The following is a 22,904-nucleotide window of genomic DNA, read 5'->3' on the forward strand; positions in this document are numbered from 1 at the left end:
TAAATAGTGAATAACAAACTGAAGATAGTATTTTAGTAATAATTAAATATGAATAATATGTAATAAAACATATAAAACGCTATTCAATTTATCTTATAATTTAAGCTCACTTGAGCACAGCGTCCTTATGGTGAGCCTTTGTGAGCGCCTTTTTTCCGTCTTGCGTCGTTCATCGTGTCTTGAACGTCGTCTGTCGTTCGTCGTGCCACGACAAGATTTGCCATGTTAACACTCTAGACGCCACATATATTGTCGGGTCATATTGAAACTAAGTCAGAAGATTTGTCCTTATGATATCTTGAAAGAATTTGAAAAAAAAATGATTCGGGTAAGTCGAAAAACATGGACGTTAATGTTAGTTGAATACCGACAAAAGGGTGAACGTACATGATGCTAGTTAATTTAGCGAGGCTTAAACAACTAAACTACTTTCCTTAGCAAGTGTTTCAGTCTTTCCTTCCAAGCAAATGAACTTATCTGTATTCAAAACTTATCTCGTATTGTGTGTTTTCATAATTCTCAGTTTATTTCAGTAGTAAACACATAACTGCGCTTACAACACAACAAAGAAGGTCAAATAATATGATACAAGTAAATAAGACGACTTCTCTGTCCTGCACGTGTTTGCTGTTGTGAATAAAGATGAACTACATTAACGTTTATCCGATCAGTTGTTATTTTATAAATGTATGCAGGGCGATTTATTTGAAAAAAATGCAACATAATCCATTTGTAGCTACGAAGACTTTCTACACAACTAAATCATACGTTCTATCAAGAAGCATAACTGTTGTTTTAATAAAGCAGTTTTGTTTTCCAGCAGTAGTATCCCTTGTTTCATAACAGCAGTTAAGATATTTCAATATTCATAATTCATCCTAATCAACAATCCCTTGACCGGTTTGGCCGTATGGAAGAAATGAGGGACGACAATACAGAAATCCTCCTCCGCTCAGGTCTGTTGTGTGCTGCTGAGAGTAATTCATCCATGGGAAGGGTAGTCCATTCCTTTACATTATCCATCAAGCTTTTCTCCTAACGGCGTCGACGTCGACTTCTCCCTAGCGTGCCCTGGAGAACAGTCTTGCATACGTTTGGTGACGTATCCAAACAAACGAACGAACGAACAAAGAAGGTCTGCGACGTCCTCAACAGAAGAAAGGTCATGGTTGTGAAGTAGGTTGTACTCGTTTATTAATATTGCAGTTTAAAAGTGTGACTGTACATTTTGTCAACCTGTGAAAATATTGTTGCCAAAAGTGCATTTAAAATAGATCATTTCTGATTCAAAAGTTTCGTTTAATGTTTAGGCTGTATGTATGAAAATAAAATTTAAGTATATACAATTTATTTTTTGTTCTTATTTAATATGTGTTTGTTTTAATAATTTGAACATGCAGTTTTTGAATCTCGCTTTGTACCAAGGCACTTTGTTCAATTGCAGAAAATTACATTTTTGTAATTTTTTTTTAAGCTAAGCAAAAAGTGTACACAATAATTTAGGAAACAATGCTGATAATTTCAGGTGACAGCAGTGGAATAGTTTTGTATTTTTGTGAATTCTGAATGTATTTTTATTTGCACAGCAAACAAAAATACCCTTTACAATAATTAAATTGACATTTATTTTAAACAAATGTGTCTGTTTGCATTTTATTAACCACTGCAGTTCAATACTCTATCTTTAGGAGCCCTACCATACACCAAGCACGTTCTTTGACAGTTCGACCACGTTCTGAAGAAAATGCAGAACTGGATGAGAACTTGCTTGAACGTGTAGTATTGGTCAGAAAAAATCTACAATATGATTGAATGACGTTCATACACAGTTTGCGCTACGTGCAGCTCGTTCCTATCGCGTCCTAGCCCGTTGCCAGTCCGTCTTTATCCAGTTCAAATATGGTCAATGTTCCCATTGTTCCCGTTGGTATACCGTTTCCAGTCGGACATACCGTCATCAGCCAGTTCGATCACGTTCGTACAGAGTTCTTCTTTACTCCTTGTGCAGTGGTAACTCGTTCAAAGGCAGTTCTCACTCCGTCCTACTACGTTATTGGTGTGTTTAGGACGTAGTTGCAGCCACGTTCTGCACGGCGATAAAAAATTCGACTACGTTCCTGCCAGTTCCAAACATTCTTTCAGTTCTGACTGGTTGTAGATCTGAGCATCTGACTCGCTTCCCAAACCACCAACAATCAATAACGTCATGTTTCAGCTCCATCACCAGTGCATCGAATACTTCTCTCACTAATAAGCCTTTTGTGGTTCTGGCTTCCCGGAAATCATATTGAAGGGTGGCATAGCTATCTCCTATTGCCCGATGACGGATAGTCATAGCGAGCTTCATTCCTGGTTCCAAAGCCTTATGTAATGGGTGCCACTTTTCTCTATTACTGGGGTGATGCGTTCGGGAAGCTCGTCAAATATTGGCGGGATGATTCTCAAGAAGTTGTAAAAGGACTCTTGGTCGTCCAAGCGGAGCTTTTCCATCAGCTGATGATAATGACCTACGGCTTTTCTTCTCTCTGGTTTTAATCAATTTCTCACCCAACAAAATCTGTGTCGTCTCCGCCTTCTTTCTCGGCCCAACAAAACATTATATTGCTGCTCTGCTTCTAACATACATTGCACGAAGCCAACATAAAAAAAATTAACAGCTCCAAGATTGTCCATGATTCAACTTAATATCACAAATGATGAATTTTGAGACAACGACCTCTGTTTATATGCACATTGTCTGAACGTATTGTTTTTACGGTTTGAACATTGTTACAACTGCATTGAACGCGTACAACGTACTTGGAACCTACTGCGAACTACTCAAAACGAGTACAACGTACTAAGAACTTACTGAGAACTTATAGGACGTGTTGAAAACGTTGTTAGAACTTATCATTAAGTTTCTATTTATTTACACGAAACTTGAGACGTTGTGTGGACGGGGTCGGTCTGTCTAAGAACGGATTTGATGGACTAGAAACGGACTCGATCGGTGTGGCTTCGTACAGGTAATTTCGGTCCGATCGCAATACGTTCTGGCACGTTCCTCAACCGACCTCAGTACGACCTATTCGTTCTTTGTACGTCCATACCGTTTCCAGTACGTTGTAACTACGTTTAATTGTAGAACGGGATGATCGGAAGAAAATTTTGAGAAGGCTCAAAGTTCTGAAACACATCTCCCGTTCAACCCCGTTCCAGGCCGTCCACAAAATTCAAAGCCATTTCGTAACTAATTGCTACTACGATCACTTCGTTCTCACACAGTTCGAGCCCGTTTAGTCACATTTTTCAGAACGTACTTTGAACGGAGTCGGTGTATCGGGGGTATTAAGGCAAGACAGGTTAAATCGCACGGCTAAAAACTATACTCGTCTGCTCTATTTATCAGATATTCCATTCATAATTGCTTCATTGATGTAGTTATTTTATGGACCAGTGTTAACTTAAGTTGAAATAGGGAAAAAATAACATCATTTTACCTTGAATGTTACTTTGACATTGCGCATAGATGCTTACCATATCTGCTTTATTATTTAAGGTAGTGCACCTCTAATGATTTCCCGCGATTTCTTCGAAGGTTGAAGAGCCTACTATTAGGTGCCGTAGCCTAGTGGTTAAGGCGATAGACTAGAAATCTTTTGGGATATTCCCGCGCAGGTTCGAATCCTGCCGACGACGTATACTTTTTTGCGACGCGTTTTATTTATTTTCTAACGTAATTTGATTTAATATGGCATATAAGCTATATTTATTGTTAAATATGTTGCAATTTTTATGCACATTTTTCAATTATTAAAATTAAAACAACGTTATGGCGAAATTGGGTGATTTACTGTTGAAAATACGAACCATGCATGTTGCATTTTTATTTTTATTTCAAAAAGTAAACGGTAAATCTGTCTAGTTCTTGGTATTTTTGCTGTATATAGTGTTTCTATAAAAACTAAGTTTAAAATATGACTTAAATGATACTATTTTGAATTTTATGACACTTTGTTTTTAACCGACCCAATTTTTACTTGGCTGAAATCACTTACATTTCATGGTGCTCTTCCATAGATAAAAAATTGTAAAAAATAAATGTCTGTAAAAGAATACTTATTTCATCTTGTTTAAACTTTAAACACCTTTACAGCATCTGTACACACCAACTGCATGCCCATATTTGGAAATTTGAATGAATTATGGAACTTTTATATACCCCAGGGGTGAAAATAAACTGGACAAAAGCCGAGCGTGGGGGTGGTTTTGAAAAAATCGGTATATTTTTTTAAAAAGCATGGAAAGCCTACCTACAAATTTGCATGTAGTTCAGTGAAATGATGCTGATTAAGAAAATAATTAATTAGATTATATTTGGATATGTGCCTATTAGAGGTGCACTACCTTAAAATACACAAAAGCTTAACATGTGGACCTTACATAGCAGTTATCTTTATTTGAGTCGTGTTCTGAGAAAATTGGGCATAATGCATGTGCGTAAAGTGTCATTCCAGATTAGCCTGTGCAGTCCGTACAAGCTAATCAGGGACGACACTTTCCGCTTAAATTGGATTTTTGCTAAGAAGAGACTTCATTTAAACAAAGTGTCATAAAAGCGGAGAGTGTCGTCCCTATTTTTAAAAACAACTGGTAGCAAGATGAGTTGCAGAAAATTGGTCAGTTACCACTTTTTTTACTTACCCTTTCAACCTGTTAATTCGTTTTAGCTCAATTCAACAGTGAAAAAATGCCCATAATGTCACTTGACAAATAAATTTGGAACTGTACATTTTTACTAAAACTTCTTTAAAGTCTCTATAACGCTCAAAATCAACGAATATTTCGTAAAGTATTTCATAAAATAAAGTTTACACCTAAACAATCAGTGTTCCAATGGCCATAAGGAACAATGATTTTTAATTGTTTAGCTTTATTTTACGAAATTTTCGTTGATTTTGAGTAGTAATGTTACTTTAAACATTGTATACAAAGATACAGAACATTATGATAATTGATTCGCCTTTGAAAGTGGTGCATCTGTTCATATGGTCCTGCCGCTCTTTCACATCAGACGAACGATACATAATTGATGCTTAACGAAGTATGTTAGCCATCGTATATTTAAAGTAACATTACTACTAAAAATCAACGAAAAATTAGCACAATATTTCGTAAAATAAACTTTACCAATTAAAAATCAGTGTTCCTTATGGTAATTGCCGAAATTTCTAGGCCAGATGTGGTCTGGTAAAATAGATGTTTGTAGATAGAAAATGCTAGTTGTTTTCCCATTTTAATATCCCGCAACGATATCTATTCAGACGACACATGAACACTCACATGGTGTTCGTGTGTCGTGTTAATAGATATATTCGCGGGAAACTAAAATGGAATTAATTGTATCACAAATAAATAAAAAGGTGTTAACTTTATTTTACGAAATACTTAACGCAATTTTTGTTGATTTTGAGCGTTATAGAGACTTTCAAAATTAAACACAATGACACAAGAAACTAAAGACGTTCTTTGTTCATAGTGTTTATACAATTTTCGCATTTGTGTACAATACCGGTATGATAAATGTATGCAGTAAGGTCTAACTTCACATTAATGGCTGAAATCTGTGATCCAAAAGGAACATATACATGTTCTCCAGTTCGTATTGCAAGACCAATAGCATAGTTATTTAAAAGGTTATCTAGTTGTCTTCGTGGTGATAATATGCTTTGTGTACAGTTTAAAGTGTAAAAAAGCAATAATAGCCTGATACTTGTCAAGTTTTGTTGATATATTTTTTAAATACTGTCTTTGAAGATTAAAACGGATTTAGTATTTGAAAGTCTTGCAACACATTGCGTGAATTTGTTTCAAACAATCTGAAACAATACATGATATCTTTTGTATACCATGTTAAAATGTTTTTACGTAAAATATGATAAAACTAAAATCCAAACAACTAATTATTCAAGAATTTATATTTTTTAATAACTACGAATGTAATATAAAATCACATTCATTATCAAAACGGGATACGGAAAAACGCTTGTGTCTGGAAGAAAGTACCTAGTATGTAACGTTTTAACACTGGGCTTTTAACTCAAAATGGCAATATACGGCATCCGTACTATCGGATAAATGCCCGGATGGGAAATAAATATGCGATAGTTTAAACAGGTAGTAGCAATTTTTGTTTGCCACCCGACATTAGCAAAAATTTAGGTTTTAATCTGGAGAAGAAATCTGTTTACGTGACATCAATCGGCAATAGAGACATTAAACGAAAACTCACATTAACGTCGACATAAATGCAAACATGGATCATTAGGGAACGTCTTGTGTGTGCAAAGGTAGTAACGGCAATTGTTGCAGGTAATACATTGTTACTGTAACAAATGTACCTTTCTGAATATTTGTTATCTTTAAAAATATAATATCATGTTGATAAATCTTTATCAAACAATTATTATAAAACAAATTTTATTCAATACACACACATATATGAATTATTCTAGTTCTGGTTTAAACCACTTAACATGAATATTTGCGCAGTAAACTAAACATGCAGTTGACAACAATGATCTGAGGTCAACAAAGCATGTGATGTGTACTTGCGTTGGGTCGTATTACGAAATATCGTTTCAAATTCTTACGGAAAACGTTCTCAACTGTCAATGCAAGGGTAAATAAACCCGACAGCCCACAGGTTATGGTGTTCAATTATTAATTCCAATTATCGAAGGACTGTTTACGTTTTTGCTATTTATACTTGCATTTTACAAGTATGATTACTACTACTACTACTACTACTACTACTACTACTACTACTACTACTACTACTACTACTACTACTACTACTACTACTACTACTACTACTACTACCGCTACCGCCACCGCCACCGCCACCGCCACCGCCACCGCCACCACCACCACCACCACCACCACCACCACCACCACCACCACCACCACCACCACCACCACCACCACCACTACTACTACTACTACTACTACTACAACTACTACTACTACTACTACTACTACTACTACTACTACTACTACTATTTCTACTACTACTACCACTACAACAACAACAAAAACAACAACAACAACAACAACAACAAGTACTTCTACCACTACTTCAACTTATATCATGAGTTTCTTTAATGTGTTTTTACTAGCGTGATTGTTTCCAAGACATTATGTTAAAAATTCGGTTTTAGTGTACTCTTTTTGTTCCGTAATATCCGTAATTATTCCGTCTGTAGTATTTTATAATTGGTCATGGTATCGAAATGATATTTTTATGATTGTATAACTATACATCATTGTATTTAATTTATGGTCTGTAGATAAGTAGATAATATTTGATAAAATTAATTTTAAAAAAACTAGGTCTAAATTGTGAATGCTTATGTCATGGTTAATAAACGTTTAAAGTAAAACCAACTATTATTCTTACGTAGATAATATACATAATCATAAAATGATGACGAATTTTGTGTTGGTTATTGATATTCCATGTATTAAAAATTAAAATACAATATCTTTATTATGATGGATCATTGTTAATGCGGGTCTTAATGTTTACCGAAGCCAATTTCGCAAGTATCGTATACTGAAGTTTTAGTCGTATACTGTTTAGGAACCTTTTTTACACATATTGTTGCAGGAAGAAGCAATGGCCATGTCAAGACTCCTACTTAGAGTAGTGCGTCTTTTTTTGTTGGGAATCGCATTTCTGCTGCTGCTTCTCGGACATACCATTCCAGGATGGTACAATGGCGAAAGTATTAAGGAGGACAATATGACAAGGTCCCAAGGTCCATATGCGTCAAGACGGACAGGTTTGTGGTATGCAGACGTATGTGCCGGTGACAATACAAACTGCTCGCTGTATTCCCTACCGCTTTTGGAGCAAAGTAAGTAACATTTAACTGGTATACAAAGAACGTTTAACTAAAAATGCTACTTGTGAATTTATCTTAGTTGATTATTTTGTTGCGTATACATAAAGTATCATTTACAGGCTAAGGAATAAACCACTGGATATATTAATACATGCAGATTTGTGCAATTTGTGCAGAAAAGACACGGACTAAGAAGTGTTTAGACGAATAAGCCGTTGAACGGACGTTTCGTACCCGTTTTATTATAAACACTTTTAATATTATCCCGTTTTCATATATTAATATTTATAAATAATATATATTACGGATGCATGTTGTTACAAAAACATTAACCGATTAATCTTTTCTTTAAGAAACGAAAGCAATCTGAGATCGCTTGCGTTGATAGCATACCGATTTCATAATAACATGTAAAATAACATTTTTGTATAAGCTTGTATGTATGCTTTATGTGGTATTTATTTTTTCCTTCGTGAAAGCATATGATCAAGAAGTTATAAGAACTACACCATGTTGATTTTCACGTGTCATTTATTTTTGGCTGGGCGCTTATATTAAGTTTGCATAGTTTCGCTCACAAAATTGTTTTATTTCTTTGTTCATTCTATTTTAATGTTTTAAACTCAAATTAACTTAATATAAAAAAGGTTTTTTTCTCTCTCAGTTCGACGTAAAGAAGGTCGTGTGTGTTCAACGAATCCGCATCACTTCTTAATCAATAAATACATATGTAGATGTTTGAATTATAGCGTTGTTGCCTAATTATGATCGTGTGATGTTCGCTTGACATAAACAGTGAGTATAATAAAGGACACAAATGCATGTTAATTTTTATTCACAGTTCCTAGTTTCATCATTTCCTTATTAATCAACGAAAAAACGAAAAAACAAACATAAAATAACTTATGAAAGATCTCTACTACAAAACAAACAAAAAATCGTTCACTAGTACAGCACTATCTCACTGTTCAAACAAATTAGCAAACCTACATGTATATACACAACATGCACACAATAACAGTGTTCATTTTGTCAAAAAATGACCTTGTTCTTGAGCTAGTGGCTGATGCGTTTGCGAGCCTTGTTAAAAAAAGACGACCTCTTTTATTTAATAGCGATGTAAGCAATGTATTATGATCTCAAATAATGATAGTTACGTAAGTTTGATAACTTACCGTAGAGCGCAACTTTTAACCTTACATAAAAACTACATTGACTGATTTTATTTCTTAAATGTAGTTAAATTGATTTCTAATGATTATATTACTTATTTAATGGTTTGCTTTTGCAAATAAATCTCGCCTCAATGGGTACTGGTGGCATTGTTGGTTAAGTTAATTACTACTAATAATATTGACTTCTGATAAACCAAAAGTTACTTTAACTCGACTAGATTTAACTACGAATGAAATTATTTATAAAATTTTTACTGAAAAACGCGTTATTTGTTCGAGCAATCAGTGTTTGATTTTTTATAACAAAACATCAAAATTTGCGGTTCAATTTCTCAACTGATTTTTATTGCGAGTTTGATAAATGTGTCAAGTACGTCTTCGCTTATGGCACTTTTCCCCGCAGTTCGCTAGTTACATTTAAGCGAGTAAAGCTAAACAATAGTGCCAAATATCAAAACTTACCCTTTGTTTATACCCAAAAAGGCAATGAATGTTTGCATTATAACTTTATTTGTTGACACGTTATTTATTACCGTGGGATGTTCGGCATTTTGTTCTAACTAGTCGACGGCGCATTTTGGCACTATGTCTCGCGCAAAACCTAAAATCGTACGAATTATTCCACGAAACAACTTTTTTTCAGAATAAACTTTTCCCTGATATAATATAACTATATAACTATATATATATTATACTTTAGGTTTCCACTCTGAACGGCTAGCTGCATTTGTCAAAGCCTGGATACCTTTCCAAGTTATAGCTGTACTGGTATTGATTGTGTGCACGTCTGTAATGATAAGAACTTTATGGGAAGTAAAGAAGAAACCCAGTCTTTCGAAACAAGACTTGATTGCATTCATTGCACTTTTACTCGCAGGTAACGTTCCTAGAAAGAGATCTATACGTAAATATAGTATGGTTTTTATAGAAACAAACAGGCGGAAATAGTATAAACTTTGTTGAATCGTTCAAGCACATTATTGTACGCTTATATTGATTCAGCTAATTAATTTTCAGTTGATGTTATTACAAACATACTATATTCAAGGAATGTGAAGGAATTAAGAGTAATTTTAATAAATGAAAAAGTAAACATTGAATTCAAATACCTGTGACATGAATTTATTTCGCTTTATGTGTTTTGCTAGTTGTATATTTATTTCATACATTTATTTTTAGGTATCCTGGGGGCTACCATTGTATTGGATATCGCCATAGAACAAATCTACCTTGCGACTAATAGAGACGATCTTATTCTGCATTTTCCGTTCGCTTTGGTTTTATTTGCACTGGGTTCCTATTTGACACTAGCAGTGTCTTTTCTTCATGCGATAGATATTTTATTGAGGATAAGGACATCGTTTTATCAGGAAACAGTCCACCAACCGCAGGGGGTACATGCCTTACAAATCGACATAAGTCGCAGTTTAAGATATTTCTTTACTGCTTCGAAAGTGATTTTGCCCATCGCTTTGGTGTTGCTCGTGTTAGGAATTGTGACACCCCGATGGAAAGCATATAAGACAGAAGGAAACGTAGGGTTTCATCCTCAGTATGGAATCTGGTACAAGGTGGTTAATGACGTCTGCTGTAAACTAAACTTGGAGCAAGGTAAATTCAGCACAGTCGACAATAAGTTAGCGCCTTGCTTATTAATACTTTATACTTAACACATAATTATTTTATGATGAAGAGATGATTGGAATATATGTTACCATAATATAAACACAATACACAATTAAGTTTGTTTACATTAAAAAATTAACGATACATTTATAGTATAATTCTACTTCGGTTCAAGCTCAGTGAGATTATAAGGTTTTGGAGTTTAGAAATATTTGATTTCAACATATATTAGATACAAGTCATAACTATACTGAGCAAAGCTATTCATTATGAAATTATAAGCTTTTATTTATAGCCATGATACTATCATTTATAGAAACAAGTACATATTGATGTTTACAAGATTTACAATGGTAATCATTCGCTTTTGACCGTTTGTACTGTTTATGTTGACGCATCTTACGATTTGTCCACAGATGTTATTAACGCTAAAGTATTTTCGCTGATCGCTACTGTGTTGACATTGCTGTCAGTGATTGTCGCCATGATAACGACTTCTATGAAACAGAAACACACCCATGCAACGTTTATTCTCGTGTCATTATGCTTGACGCTCGCATCAGGTATGTCTAAATTATATTTGTGGTCCAATCAGGAACAAACGTACAACATTTAGAGGTGTTATGATACGTTTTTATTTGATTATGTGTATTTTATACTCCGTTTCCATAACATAACTGTCTGGTTTCAGCCTCGTTTTCGACATGGATTGCAGGATTTACGATAAAGGACCAGGTTATGGACAATGACGAACTTGAGTTTCCGTACTCTCTGTTCCTGTTTAGTTTTGGGGCGGGTCTTAATGGATCAATGGCTATCTATCAGGCCGTGATTTTGTTCCGCATTTTGCATTCGGTTACAACGCTTAGGGACCACGACATTGTAGCAATTCTTGACAATAATGCATTCGAACTACCAGATATACACGAAGAAACATCCGAAACGGATGAACCGCCGCCATATATATAATACAACGAATGCTATGCCCAGCCCTGATACAGAATCGGTGCAGTGGAAGGAGATCATGAAGTTCTTTTTACGATAATGCTCGATCTCCTTCCGTTTCAAGTTGTGAAGTTTTCAGTTACTGACCTAAATATTTGAAATTTGAACTGGTAAAGCGGCAAACTTGAGAATAATGTGAATTGATTGCCCTATCGTTTTAAAATGACTGTAACGTTGCTGAATACGACACAATGCACATACTTCAAATACAGAAACATTTTTTACAACAATCTTTTTATCCTTAGATGTTTAATTTCCATTGAAGAAACCCGGTTAATTTATTCGTGTTATCACATGTATTTCTATAATTGCTTATCATGCCTTAGACATATGTTATTCGTATACTCAATTTAATATTTTGTTAGATATTTATACACGTATGATTTATAAAATAAATCTATATGTAACAGTAAATGACGAACGCTCTACGTCATAACGATGGAATTCCTTTACACGCGACATTATTACTATTTTAATATCTATTATGTTATCTATATTTCAAAATGGTTTTTTACATGTGGAGTTGTATACATGTTTCTATATGAATATACAAACGCCACAGTCATATAAACAGCAGAAGAATCGACGAATGTTTATTGTAAATGAAACACATTGGTGAAAAACAATAATTACAATTTAAGATCGATATCAAACAATGATTTGACGCATAAAACACCTCACTCAAACCTTTTAAAAAAGTCGTTCAGTTACTCTGGTATGGAAATATGGAACCACATACCGGTTAGTATTCGCCAATCTCTCACTCTCACCACTTTCAAACATAGGCTTAAGAAATATTTTCCTCTTTGAGGCGCAAAATGAGTCTCACGCGTAGTAACATTTTTCTGTTTCCTCTTATTCAAAAGTCAAATACTCCTCCAGAAGTGTCATAATGATTACTGTAGATTTAATTTCTGCAAACAAATATACATATTGCTTTTTCAAACTATTTATATAGCAAGGAGGTGCAGGCTGTTCTTCATAACAGTTGTGTAATTTCATATCCTATTGTGAACAACACTGGTCATGAATATTGTTTTCTGTAAGTATAATATTTGTGTATATCAGCCACTTCTATCAATCGTAAACTATTTCAAGAATTATGTATTCCACGTTTGTAAACTCTGACTTTGTACAATAATGTACGCGGCTGTTTTTTAAATTTTTTGTTATTGTTATTGGTCGTGTTAATTAAGATATGGTAATTGTATAAGTGTGTGTGTGTATAGGTGTGTGCGTGCGCGCGTGTGTGTGTGCGTGCGTGCGTAAGAGTGTGTGCATATGGGAAAATGTAATCAACAATACATTTATATTCTTAAATACTTTCTGTTAATAAATATTTGTTCCTTGAGACCATTTTAATATTGGAAGAGAAATTAATAATATAAGAGAAGTCATATAATATACTTGCTTTTTATGACACTTCTATTACACTGTTACAGTACTCTTATGTCCGTCAAAGTCTACATGTTTGCATTATGATGTAGAAATGCATTAAACATACCATAGTTGTTTGAAGGCCTCATTGAAAATAAGATTGCCATTGTTAAACTGTTTGCATGACGTTGTATGAATGTGTTGTCTTAATGAGTAACCTTCGGAGAATAAAGAGATTATTATTATTATTATTATATTGCTCAAAATGTATTTCTTAGACTATTCAAACATATCAAATAAGTATATATGTATTTGATCTTTAATAATATGCTGTAATGTTAATATTTTATACATTAAATGAAATATGAACCGCAAATGAAATAAGTGACACCGACATGAATTGTAAAATTACATGCGACTTTTGCGACTATAAACCCTAGAGGAAAAAAAAGCATGCATGTGCTTCAAATCCAATACCAACACTTAAGTTATCATTACAGCGAAGTTTCTTTTAAAGGAATCTTTTAACGTTTTGGTAAATTGACAAAATTGAAAAAAGTTGTTTCAGAATCGCAAATTTTCGTTTTAGTTATGATATTTGTGAGGTAACAGTAATACTGAACATTTACCATGGTCTAATATAGCCATTATATACATCTTTTGACGATTTAAAAACCTGAAAATTATAAAGCGTTGCAACGCGAAACGATAAAATAATTTGGAGAGTTTTGTTGTTGTCGTTTAATGTTGTGAAATTACGAAGTTTGTCTATATAAAGTTTAAAATACGTCTTATATACACACTTGGCAGGATGGCCGATCGGTCTAATTGGTTTTTACTCCAGGACTCCGGGGTCACTGGTTCGAGCCCTGCGGCGGGCTAGATTTTTTCCTTTTTTTAAATTTTATTCTTGAATTTTTACTGGAGCTTTTTAGATCCAATGTTTAGATTTATTAATATAAAGCATTTAATGACAAACTTTAAAATATGCCACAATCTGTGAAAAGGCCCCTTTAAAGGGATCTTTTCACGCTTTGGTAAATTGACAAAATTGAAAAAAGTTGTTTCAGATTCGCAAATTTTCGTTTTAGTTATGATATTTGTGAGGAAACAGTAATACTGAACATTTACCATGGTCTAATATAGCCATTATATGCATCTTTTGACGATTTTAAAACCTAAAAATTATAAAGCGTTGCAACGCGAAACGATTGAATAATTTGGAGAGTTCTGTTTTTGTCGTTAAATTTTGGAAACTACGAAGATTGCTTATATAAGGTATAAAATACGTCATGCATGTGTACTTGGCGGAATAGCTCAGTAGGCTAAAGCGTTTTTACTTCAGGACTCTGGCAGGACTCTAAGGGTCACTGGTTCGAAACCTGGTCCGGGCAATATTCTTTTCCTTTTTTTAATTTTATTCTTGATTTTTTACTGGAGCTTTTACGATCCAATGTTTACATTAATCGATATAAAGCATTTAATGAATAAGTTAAAAAATGCCAAAATCTGTGAAAAGGCCCCTTTAAGTTTGCTTGATAGTATACACTAGAATGTTGGCAAAGCATATATTTCAGTGGAAAAGAAAAACAGATAAAAGATTTAATACAAATATGTTTTAATAATCACTGCGGGGAATCACGTGATCACAAAAGTATATCGTACCCACAAAATGGCGGAAAAAGCTCTCGCTTAGTGAAGAAAATCAAGGTATTCTCATATTTTATAATATCTAAATTAATGATAACTATGCGCAAAGTACCCGCTTTATTGTCGTTTTTCTTAGATTTCTGTAGTTTTCTCAAGTATTCAGACACAATAAATAATTAAAATTGTACATCGTCTGAACATACTTTATTTTGACGCGTTTGCTATTCAAGATGATAAACAAACACATAAATACAACAATTTTTTGCTTTCTTACAGGCTTAGAATATTTCGTTCAAGGTTTTCCACGTTGTTTAAGCTTTTTTTAGATCTGTGGCAAGGGATTTGAAAATAGTACATCGTCTGAACGTTTTTTGTTTGAGTACATCGTCTGAACGGTTTTGATTACATCATCTGAACTGCTTCTGTTTTTACTTTTAATGCGATGTTTATAATAATAAAATTGTAATAACATCTATGATCAGCCAATAACTTTATTTATAACGCTAGTATTATTTTAATTTTACTACAAAAATCAATAGGCAGAGAAATCCTTCATGCCCATCTGTGAATGTATGTTTATTCAATGTGTTAAAAATGTATTTGCTGTTATATTGTCAACTGTATGCTATTATATTTTAAATTTCAGAACTGATATCAGATTGTACTACACAAGGTCCAAGAAGACTTTACCATGTATGCCAACAGCAAATCGATTCCGGTAATGTTCTCTCTACATATCGATGGGCAAATAAATTAAGCCATCAGTATGAAGTGGGCAAATTACACTGGATTGCTTTTGATCGTTTCATATTGAGAAATAGACAACAGTGAACGGAATGAAACAAGCTTCAGCAAGGGCAATTTCATAACTGCACTACCATGACCACGAATATTTGTGCTTAGGTACAGCTGGCTTGGTTTGGAAACGTCAACGGGCACGAAATTCTGTGCAAGACTGTTATCGAGGCACGTTATAGGGAGGTCGACGCCGAGGCCGTCAGAAGAAAAGCTGGATGAATAAGGTAAGACCTGACTGGAGAAGTATTTCTGTATTATTGCCCCTAATTCCCGCAAACAGCCGAACCGGTCAAGGGATTGATGAGAAAATTATCACCGTCATATAACTTTAATAAATCTTGAGAATGACTGTGATAAAGAATTTATTTTATCTAACAGTCATATATTTGAATTTGTTAACATACCAATCTATGTACTGTATATGAGCATAATCTTTACCTCTCTGACTATGACATAACCAAAACAAAGCACTGGCAATTTAGCTTAGTGCAAATATAAATTACATTTGTTACATAAAACATATAACGTTTAGTTTCTATTTCTTAGCTCCCCTGAGCACAAGGTGCTCATGGTGTGCTTTTAGCATCACCATTTGTCCTTAATGCGTCGTCAACATTTCTCCTTGGTAGCACTCTGTAGGTAACATTTATTGCTTGATTGTCATGAGACTTGGTAATAAATGTTGTCCCAGCGAAATCTTTGTCGTGTTCGAAACTTGGTCACACCAGGTCAAAACCTAAGTCACTTGGTCAAAATAAAGAAAAATATTGTTAACACTAGAATTCACATTTATCGTTCAATCTTCTTGAAACATGGTCACAACGTATGTCTTAATGATATATCAGCTTTCTTTGAAAATTGTTCAGGTTCGTTGAAAAAGATGGTCGCCAGGGATGCATATTTGCTCACATGGCTATCGTAAAACTTTTTTTACACTCTAGAAGTCACATTTATACTTCAATCTTCATGAAACTTGGTCCGAACATTTGTTGTTATGATATATCGGCTTAATTCGAAAATTGTTGCGGTCCATTGAAAAACATGGCCACTAGGAAGCGGGGCAGTTTACCGTGTATGGCTATAGCAAAACCTTGTTAACACTATCGTTTATAAAAAAAATATTGCAGCACTGATGTTGTCTATTGGAACTTATATCTGACAATGAAGAAAATACACAAAACACTAGTTGCAATGCACCACATGCTGAAGTTTACAAATGCATAATTTCAACATTGCGCTAGGCTATCAACAGCAGTATATTCTGATAGAAAGACATTCATGTCCCGGGTATAATATAAAAAAAATAGATAATAAATATAAAAGTACTCAAAATGCTTTAATCCAGTAGATTTCTCTTGAAGCATCATAACTTTTGTAAAGTGTGTTTGCTGTTTTCTGCTAAAGTCGTATATCTGCCCCCCCCCCCCAAATAAATTGGGCACATGTCCGGTAGGAAGTTATTTTATCAGTTATTTAGCTTCAATAAAATATTTTACTTCCTGCGTGTGGCAACTTCTGACCCCAGTCAAGATTAAATAACTTATACATGTATTCGAGGGCCTCTATATGATGTTGCATATAAAATATAACACTAGGTCATAATGACTTCTTTATTAACATTAAAGTATATTTCATGACATGACATAAACATAATTTGTATTTGGCATAAAATAGCACAAATCATTCTTAAAGCATTCGGAAAGTCTATAACAATTCATAAAATTGGTATTAAAAGGAGGTGGTAGAATCTGATAAGAGTTAATAATTGAGATGTAGATATACAACTATTTCATATCTTAGATACATTAGTACAAACTATTTTACGAATATGTATCTCGTTAAATTGTCTGCTTGTGTTGAAGTATTCTCATAGCTTTGAGATTCACACGATATCGATTCCACTTAACTGATCGCTTTTCGTTTTGACTGATCCATTGTTAATGTTAAGAAGAAAATCTGATTCAGTAGCGTCATGAATGCCACGGCATATTTTTCACAAGATGGCTGCTGCTCAAAAAGAGTCCTTGCAGAAAGGCTTTTCTTTGCTCGCTTTTTGGGTGGAGATACTTTATACACTGGTGAATGAAATGGTGACATAATGGGCGTTAGCACAGGTGTAATTTGTTGCAGACAAACTCCAGTGTGACATGCAGTTGACGAAATGCATTTTGGTGTAACTAATCGTATTGTTTGCGATGTTTTCAAGTGCTTTCTCTTCAAGCGATGCAGCGATAGACTTGACTTTTGGCGCATTCTGAAATAACAAAACAGCTATATATAACAGACATCTAATTATACAAATTTATTTTATGACATCAATATTTTATCTTCACAAAAATAATTATATATTGATTACCACATATATGTAATTCAGACTAACATTTACATTAAATATTATATACTACATATATTATTGAAGCTTGGCAAAATCTCCGCAAGCTCAGAGCTGCCACTGTTTCGAGCCGAGCATTATTTTTTTAATAAGTTCTCACATGCGCCAAGTAAGTAAAAAGAAATGTCACATGCGCCAAGTATGTTAATAGAAATGTTAAGTTCAGTTTATTTTAACTGCAAACTACATTTGGTCACTAAATATAAATATGTGAAACATCAAAGATCTTTCGTCCAAATGACATACCTCCTATTACATTATTTTCATGCTTATATATATATATAAAAACATTTTTTCGAGTGTGACTTGTATTTAATTAAATTAATTTAATTTAATAAAATTAAACTGTATGTAAACATGTAAAAATATAACCCAGGATTTTGTGTTTTCTGATCATAGAACGGAACGTCATTTGGACGAAAAATCGCTTGGCTGATCTCAGATGCTATTACAATTTTATTATGATAAACATCGCATTAAAAGTAATCAAAGCGCCGTAGGCGCTGAAGGCCTGGGGCTAGATTTAGGGTGCTTGGAAAGAAGTGTAGTGACTAAACTGAAGTAAATGTAAACGGATCCACGCTATTTTGCTGCCAGATACAGTGTACATGTATTCTGATGTTATGAAGTTGAAGGTTTAATATGTTACTCGTGCTTAATATGTCTATCTAGTGTTAAACACTTCGACCTTTAAGCTAAGGTCATTCAATGGTCCAGGTCATCATAAAATAGGTCAGTGGGAAGGTCTTGTCCAAAGGGGAGTTATGGACAAAAATAAAGTAAATCCAATCATGAACCACACAGTTATGGTGAATGTTAAGTTATTGGGTGCTTTGACTTTTGAGTTCAAGGGCCAAGGTCATCAAGAAATATGTCCGTGGGAAGGTGTTGATCAAAGAAGAGTTGTGTACAAATATCAAGTGAAACAATTATTCTGTAGTATGGAAGTTATGGCAAAAGTATAATTTTTCGGACAGACAGTTCAGAAACCATATGCCTGCCTTCGGGGCATAAAAAAAAATGTATGTATGAACAAGTTTAAATTAAATATTAGATTAATGGTTGTATTTAACAGACAAACATTTTCAAGAGATGAAGAGGAAGATTCATAAGTAAGGCTAGGTTTCTTTAACTAAAGTGTTAATCGGATGTCAAGCTTCTCATTTATACTCTGGACAAGCAATATCAAGTGTTGACAAGAGCACTGCCAACGGGTGCAGGACGCTGGAATACAAGTGCTTGACAAAGACTAAGTTTCAAATCCAAAAAGAGGAATAGTTTCCTCATGTCAATAGAAGTAGGTCATCACATATTAATGATCATGATCCTAGGCAAAAGCGTTCTTGAGTTATCATCCGGAAACAATTTTACTGTTTCGGGTCACCGTGACCTTGAACTTTGACCTAGTGACCTGAAAATCAAGATGGGTCATCTGCGAGTCATGATAAATGTACCTATGAAGATTCATGATCCTAGGCGTAAGTGTTCTTGAGTTATCATCCAGAAACCATTTTTACTATTTCGGGTCACTGTGACCTTGACCTCTGACCTAGTGACCTGAAAATCAATAAGGGTCATCTGCAAGTCATGATCAATCTACCTATCAAGTTGCATGATCCTAGGCCTAAGCGTTCTTGAGTTAATATCCGGAAACCATTTTACTATTACGGGTCACTGTGACCTTTACCTTTGACCTAGTGACCTCAAAATCAATAGGGGTCATCTGCGAGTCATGATCAATCTAACTATCAAGTTTCATGATCCTAGGCCTAAGAGTTCTTGATTTATCATCCGGAAACCATTTTACTATTTCGGGTCACCGTGACCTTGACCTTTGATCTAGTGACCTCAAAATCAATAGGGGTCATCTGCGAGTCATGATCAATGTACCTATGAAGATTCATGATCCTAGGCCCAAGCGTTCTTGAGTTATCATCCGGAAACCAGCTGGTGGACGGATCGACCGACAGACCGACCGACCGACCGACATGTGCAAAGCAATATACCCCCTCTTCTTCGAAGGGGGGCATAATAAATGAACAAGTACGTAGATCAATTTAATGAGCAGAATGTATCAACAACCTGTAGGACATGGAAGGTGATTGTTTTTAACGTCAAAGCGTAATATAATTTTGCATAATTTAGTATTAACAAATAATCAAGCTCTACAAAATGATTTTAAAATGTTAGAAACAAGAAAAGTGGCATGTATTTCTCCTCCTTTTGTATGAATATTAACATATGTACTCTAAATGTAAAAGGGCTAAATAACAAAGACAAACACACTTAAATTTTCAAATGGTTAGACGAAAAAAAAGTCTTTTACAGGAAAATCACATCACACGTACCTTCGCACAAACATTGAAAAGTGCATGGGACGGAGATATTTATTTTAGCGGACAACATACAAATAAACAAGGCATCACTTTACTGATCAAAAGTTATATCATGATCCTAGGCAAAAGCGTTCTTGAGTTATCATCCGGAAACAATTTTACTGTTTCGGGTCACCGTGACCTTGAACTTTGACCTAGTGACCTGAAAATCAAGATGGGTCATCTGCGAGTCATGATAAATGTACCTATGAAGATTCATGATCCTAGGCGTAAGTGTTCTTGAGTTATCATCCAGAAACCATTTTTACTATTTCGGGTCACTGTGACCTTGACCTCTGACCTAGTGACCTGAAAATCAATAAGGGTCATCTGCAAGTCATGATCAATCTACCTATCAAGTTGCATGATCCTAGGCCTAAGCGTTCTTGAGTTAATATCCGGAAACCATTTTACTATTACGGGTCACTGTGACCTTTACCTTTGACCTAGTGACCTCAAAATCAATAGGGGTCATCTGCGAGTCATGATCAATCTAACTATCAAGTTTCATGATCCTAGGCCTAAGAGTTCTTGATTTATCATCCGGAAACCATTTTACTATTTCGGGTCACCGTGACCTTGACCTTTGATCTAGTGACCTCAAAATCAATAGGGGTCATCTGCGAGTCATGATCAATGTACCTATGAAGATTCATGATCCTAGGCCCAAGCGTTCTTGAGTTATCATCCGGAAACCAGCTGGTGGACGGATCGACCGACAGACCGACCGACCGACCGACATGTGCAAAGCAATATACCCCCTCTTCTTCGAAGGGGGGCATAATAAATGAACAAGTACGTAGATCAATTTAATGAGCAGAATGTATCAACAACCTGTAGGACATGGAAGGTGATTGTTTTTAACGTCAAAGCGTAATATAATTTTGCATAATTTAGTATTAACAAATAATCTAGCTCTACAAAATGATTTTAAAATGTTAGAAACAAGAAAAGTGGCATGCATTTCTCCTCCTTTTGTATGAATATTAACATATGTACTCTAAATGTAAAAGGGCTAAATAACAAAGACAAACACACTTAAATTTTCAAATGGTTAGACGAAAAAAAAGTCTTTTACAGGAAAATCACATCACACGTACCTTCGCACAAACATTGAAAAGTGCATGGGACGGAGATATTTATTTTAGCGGACAACATACAAATAAACAAGGCATCACTTTACTGATCAAAAGTTATATCATGATCCTAGGCAAAAGCGTTCTTGAGTTATCATCCGGAAACAATTTTACTGTTTCGGGTCACCGTGACCTTGAACGTTGACCTAGTGACCTGAAAATCAAGATGGGTCATCTGCGAGTCATGATAAATGTACCTATGAAGATTCATGATCCTAGGCGTAAGTGTTCTTGAGTTATCATCCAGAAACCATTTTTACTATTTCGGGTCACTGTGACCTTGACCTCTGACCTAGTGACCTGAAAATCAATAAGGGTCATCTGCAAGTCATGATCAATCTACCTATCAAGTTGCATGATCCTAGGCCTAAGCGTTCTTGAGTTAATATCCGGAAACCATTTTACTATTACGGGTCACTGTGACCTTTACCTTTGACCTAGTGACCTCAAAATCAATAGGGGTCATCTGCGAGTCATGATCAATCTAACTATCAAGTTTCATGATCCTAGGCCTAAGAGTTCTTGATTTATCATCCGGAAACCATTTTACTATTTCGGGTCACCGTGACCTTGACCTTTGATCTAGTGACCTCAAAATCAATAGGGGTCATCTGCGAGTCATGATCAATGTACCTATGAAGATTCATGATCCTAGGCCCAAGCGTTCTTGAGTTATCATCCGGAAACCAGCTGGTGGACGGATCGACCGACAGACCGACCGACCGACCGACATGTGCAAAGCAATATACCCCCTCTTCTTCGAAGGGGGGCATAATAAATGAACAAGTACGTAGATCAATTTAATGAGCAGAATGTATCAACAACCTGTAGGACATGGAAGGTGATTGTTTTTAACGTCAAAGCGTAATATAATTTTGCATAATTTAGTATTAACAAATAATCTAGCTCTACAAAATGATTTTAAAATGTTAGAAACAAGAAAAGTGGCATGTATTTCTCCTCCTTTTGTATGAATATTAACATATGTACTCTAAATGTAAAAGGGCTAAATAACAAAGACAAACACACTTAAATTTTCAAATGGTTAGACGAAAAAAAAGTCTTTTACAGGAAAATCACATCACACGTACCTTCGCACAAACATTGAAAAGTGCATGGGACGGAGATATTTATTTTAGCGGACAACATACAAATAAACAAGGCATCACTTTACTGATCAAAAGTTATATCATGATCCTAGGCAAAAGCGTTCTTGAGTTATCATCCGGAAACAATTTTACTGTTTCGGGTCACCGTGACCTTGAACTTTGACCTAGTGACCTGAAAATCAAGATGGGTCATCTGCGAGTCATGATAAATGTACCTATGAAGATTCATGATCCTAGGCGTAAGTGTTCTTGAGTTATCATCCAGAAACCATTTTTACTATTTCGGGTCACTGTGACCTTGACCTCTGACCTAGTGACCTGAAAATCAATAAGGGTCATCTGCAAGTCATGATCAATCTACCTATCAAGTTG

General features: G+C 34.8%; 1 protein-coding gene and 1 long non-coding RNA gene across 3 annotated transcripts in view; both read left to right on the forward strand.

Moving 5' to 3' along the window:
• The first annotated feature begins 858 nt into the window (after nucleotides 1-858).
• On the forward strand, nucleotides 859-13,320 carry LOC127848273 (uncharacterized). Of its 2 annotated transcripts, none has more exons than XM_052380654.1 (6): nucleotides 859-1,176; nucleotides 7,652-7,901; nucleotides 9,765-9,941; nucleotides 10,244-10,675; nucleotides 11,107-11,253; nucleotides 11,382-13,320. In XM_052380654.1, the coding sequence occupies exons 2-6, from the start codon at nucleotides 7,661-7,663 to the stop codon at nucleotides 11,657-11,659; spliced, it is 1,275 nt and encodes a 424-aa protein (XP_052236614.1). In that variant the 5' UTR covers nucleotides 859-1,176; nucleotides 7,652-7,660; the 3' UTR covers nucleotides 11,660-13,320. The 2 variants fall into 2 exon arrangements, with proteins under 2 accessions (XP_052236614.1, XP_052236606.1); XM_052380646.1 differs by lacking the exon at nucleotides 859-1,176 and adding an exon at nucleotides 6,137-6,354.
• Nucleotides 13,321-15,316: 1,996 nt separating this feature from the next.
• LOC127848297 (uncharacterized) overlaps nucleotides 15,317-22,904 on the forward strand; it is a 29,943-nt gene continuing 22,355 nt past the window's right edge. Inside the window, exon 1 of the long non-coding RNA XR_008034446.1 lies at nucleotides 15,317-15,744. This is a non-coding gene — a long non-coding RNA (uncharacterized LOC127848297). The remainder of the gene's footprint in view (nucleotides 15,745-22,904) is intronic.

Source organism: Dreissena polymorpha, chromosome 1, assembly GCF_020536995.1.
Source record: "Dreissena polymorpha isolate Duluth1 chromosome 1, UMN_Dpol_1.0, whole genome shotgun sequence".
NCBI classification, from domain to species: Eukaryota; Metazoa; Mollusca; class Bivalvia; order Myida; family Dreissenidae; genus Dreissena; species Dreissena polymorpha.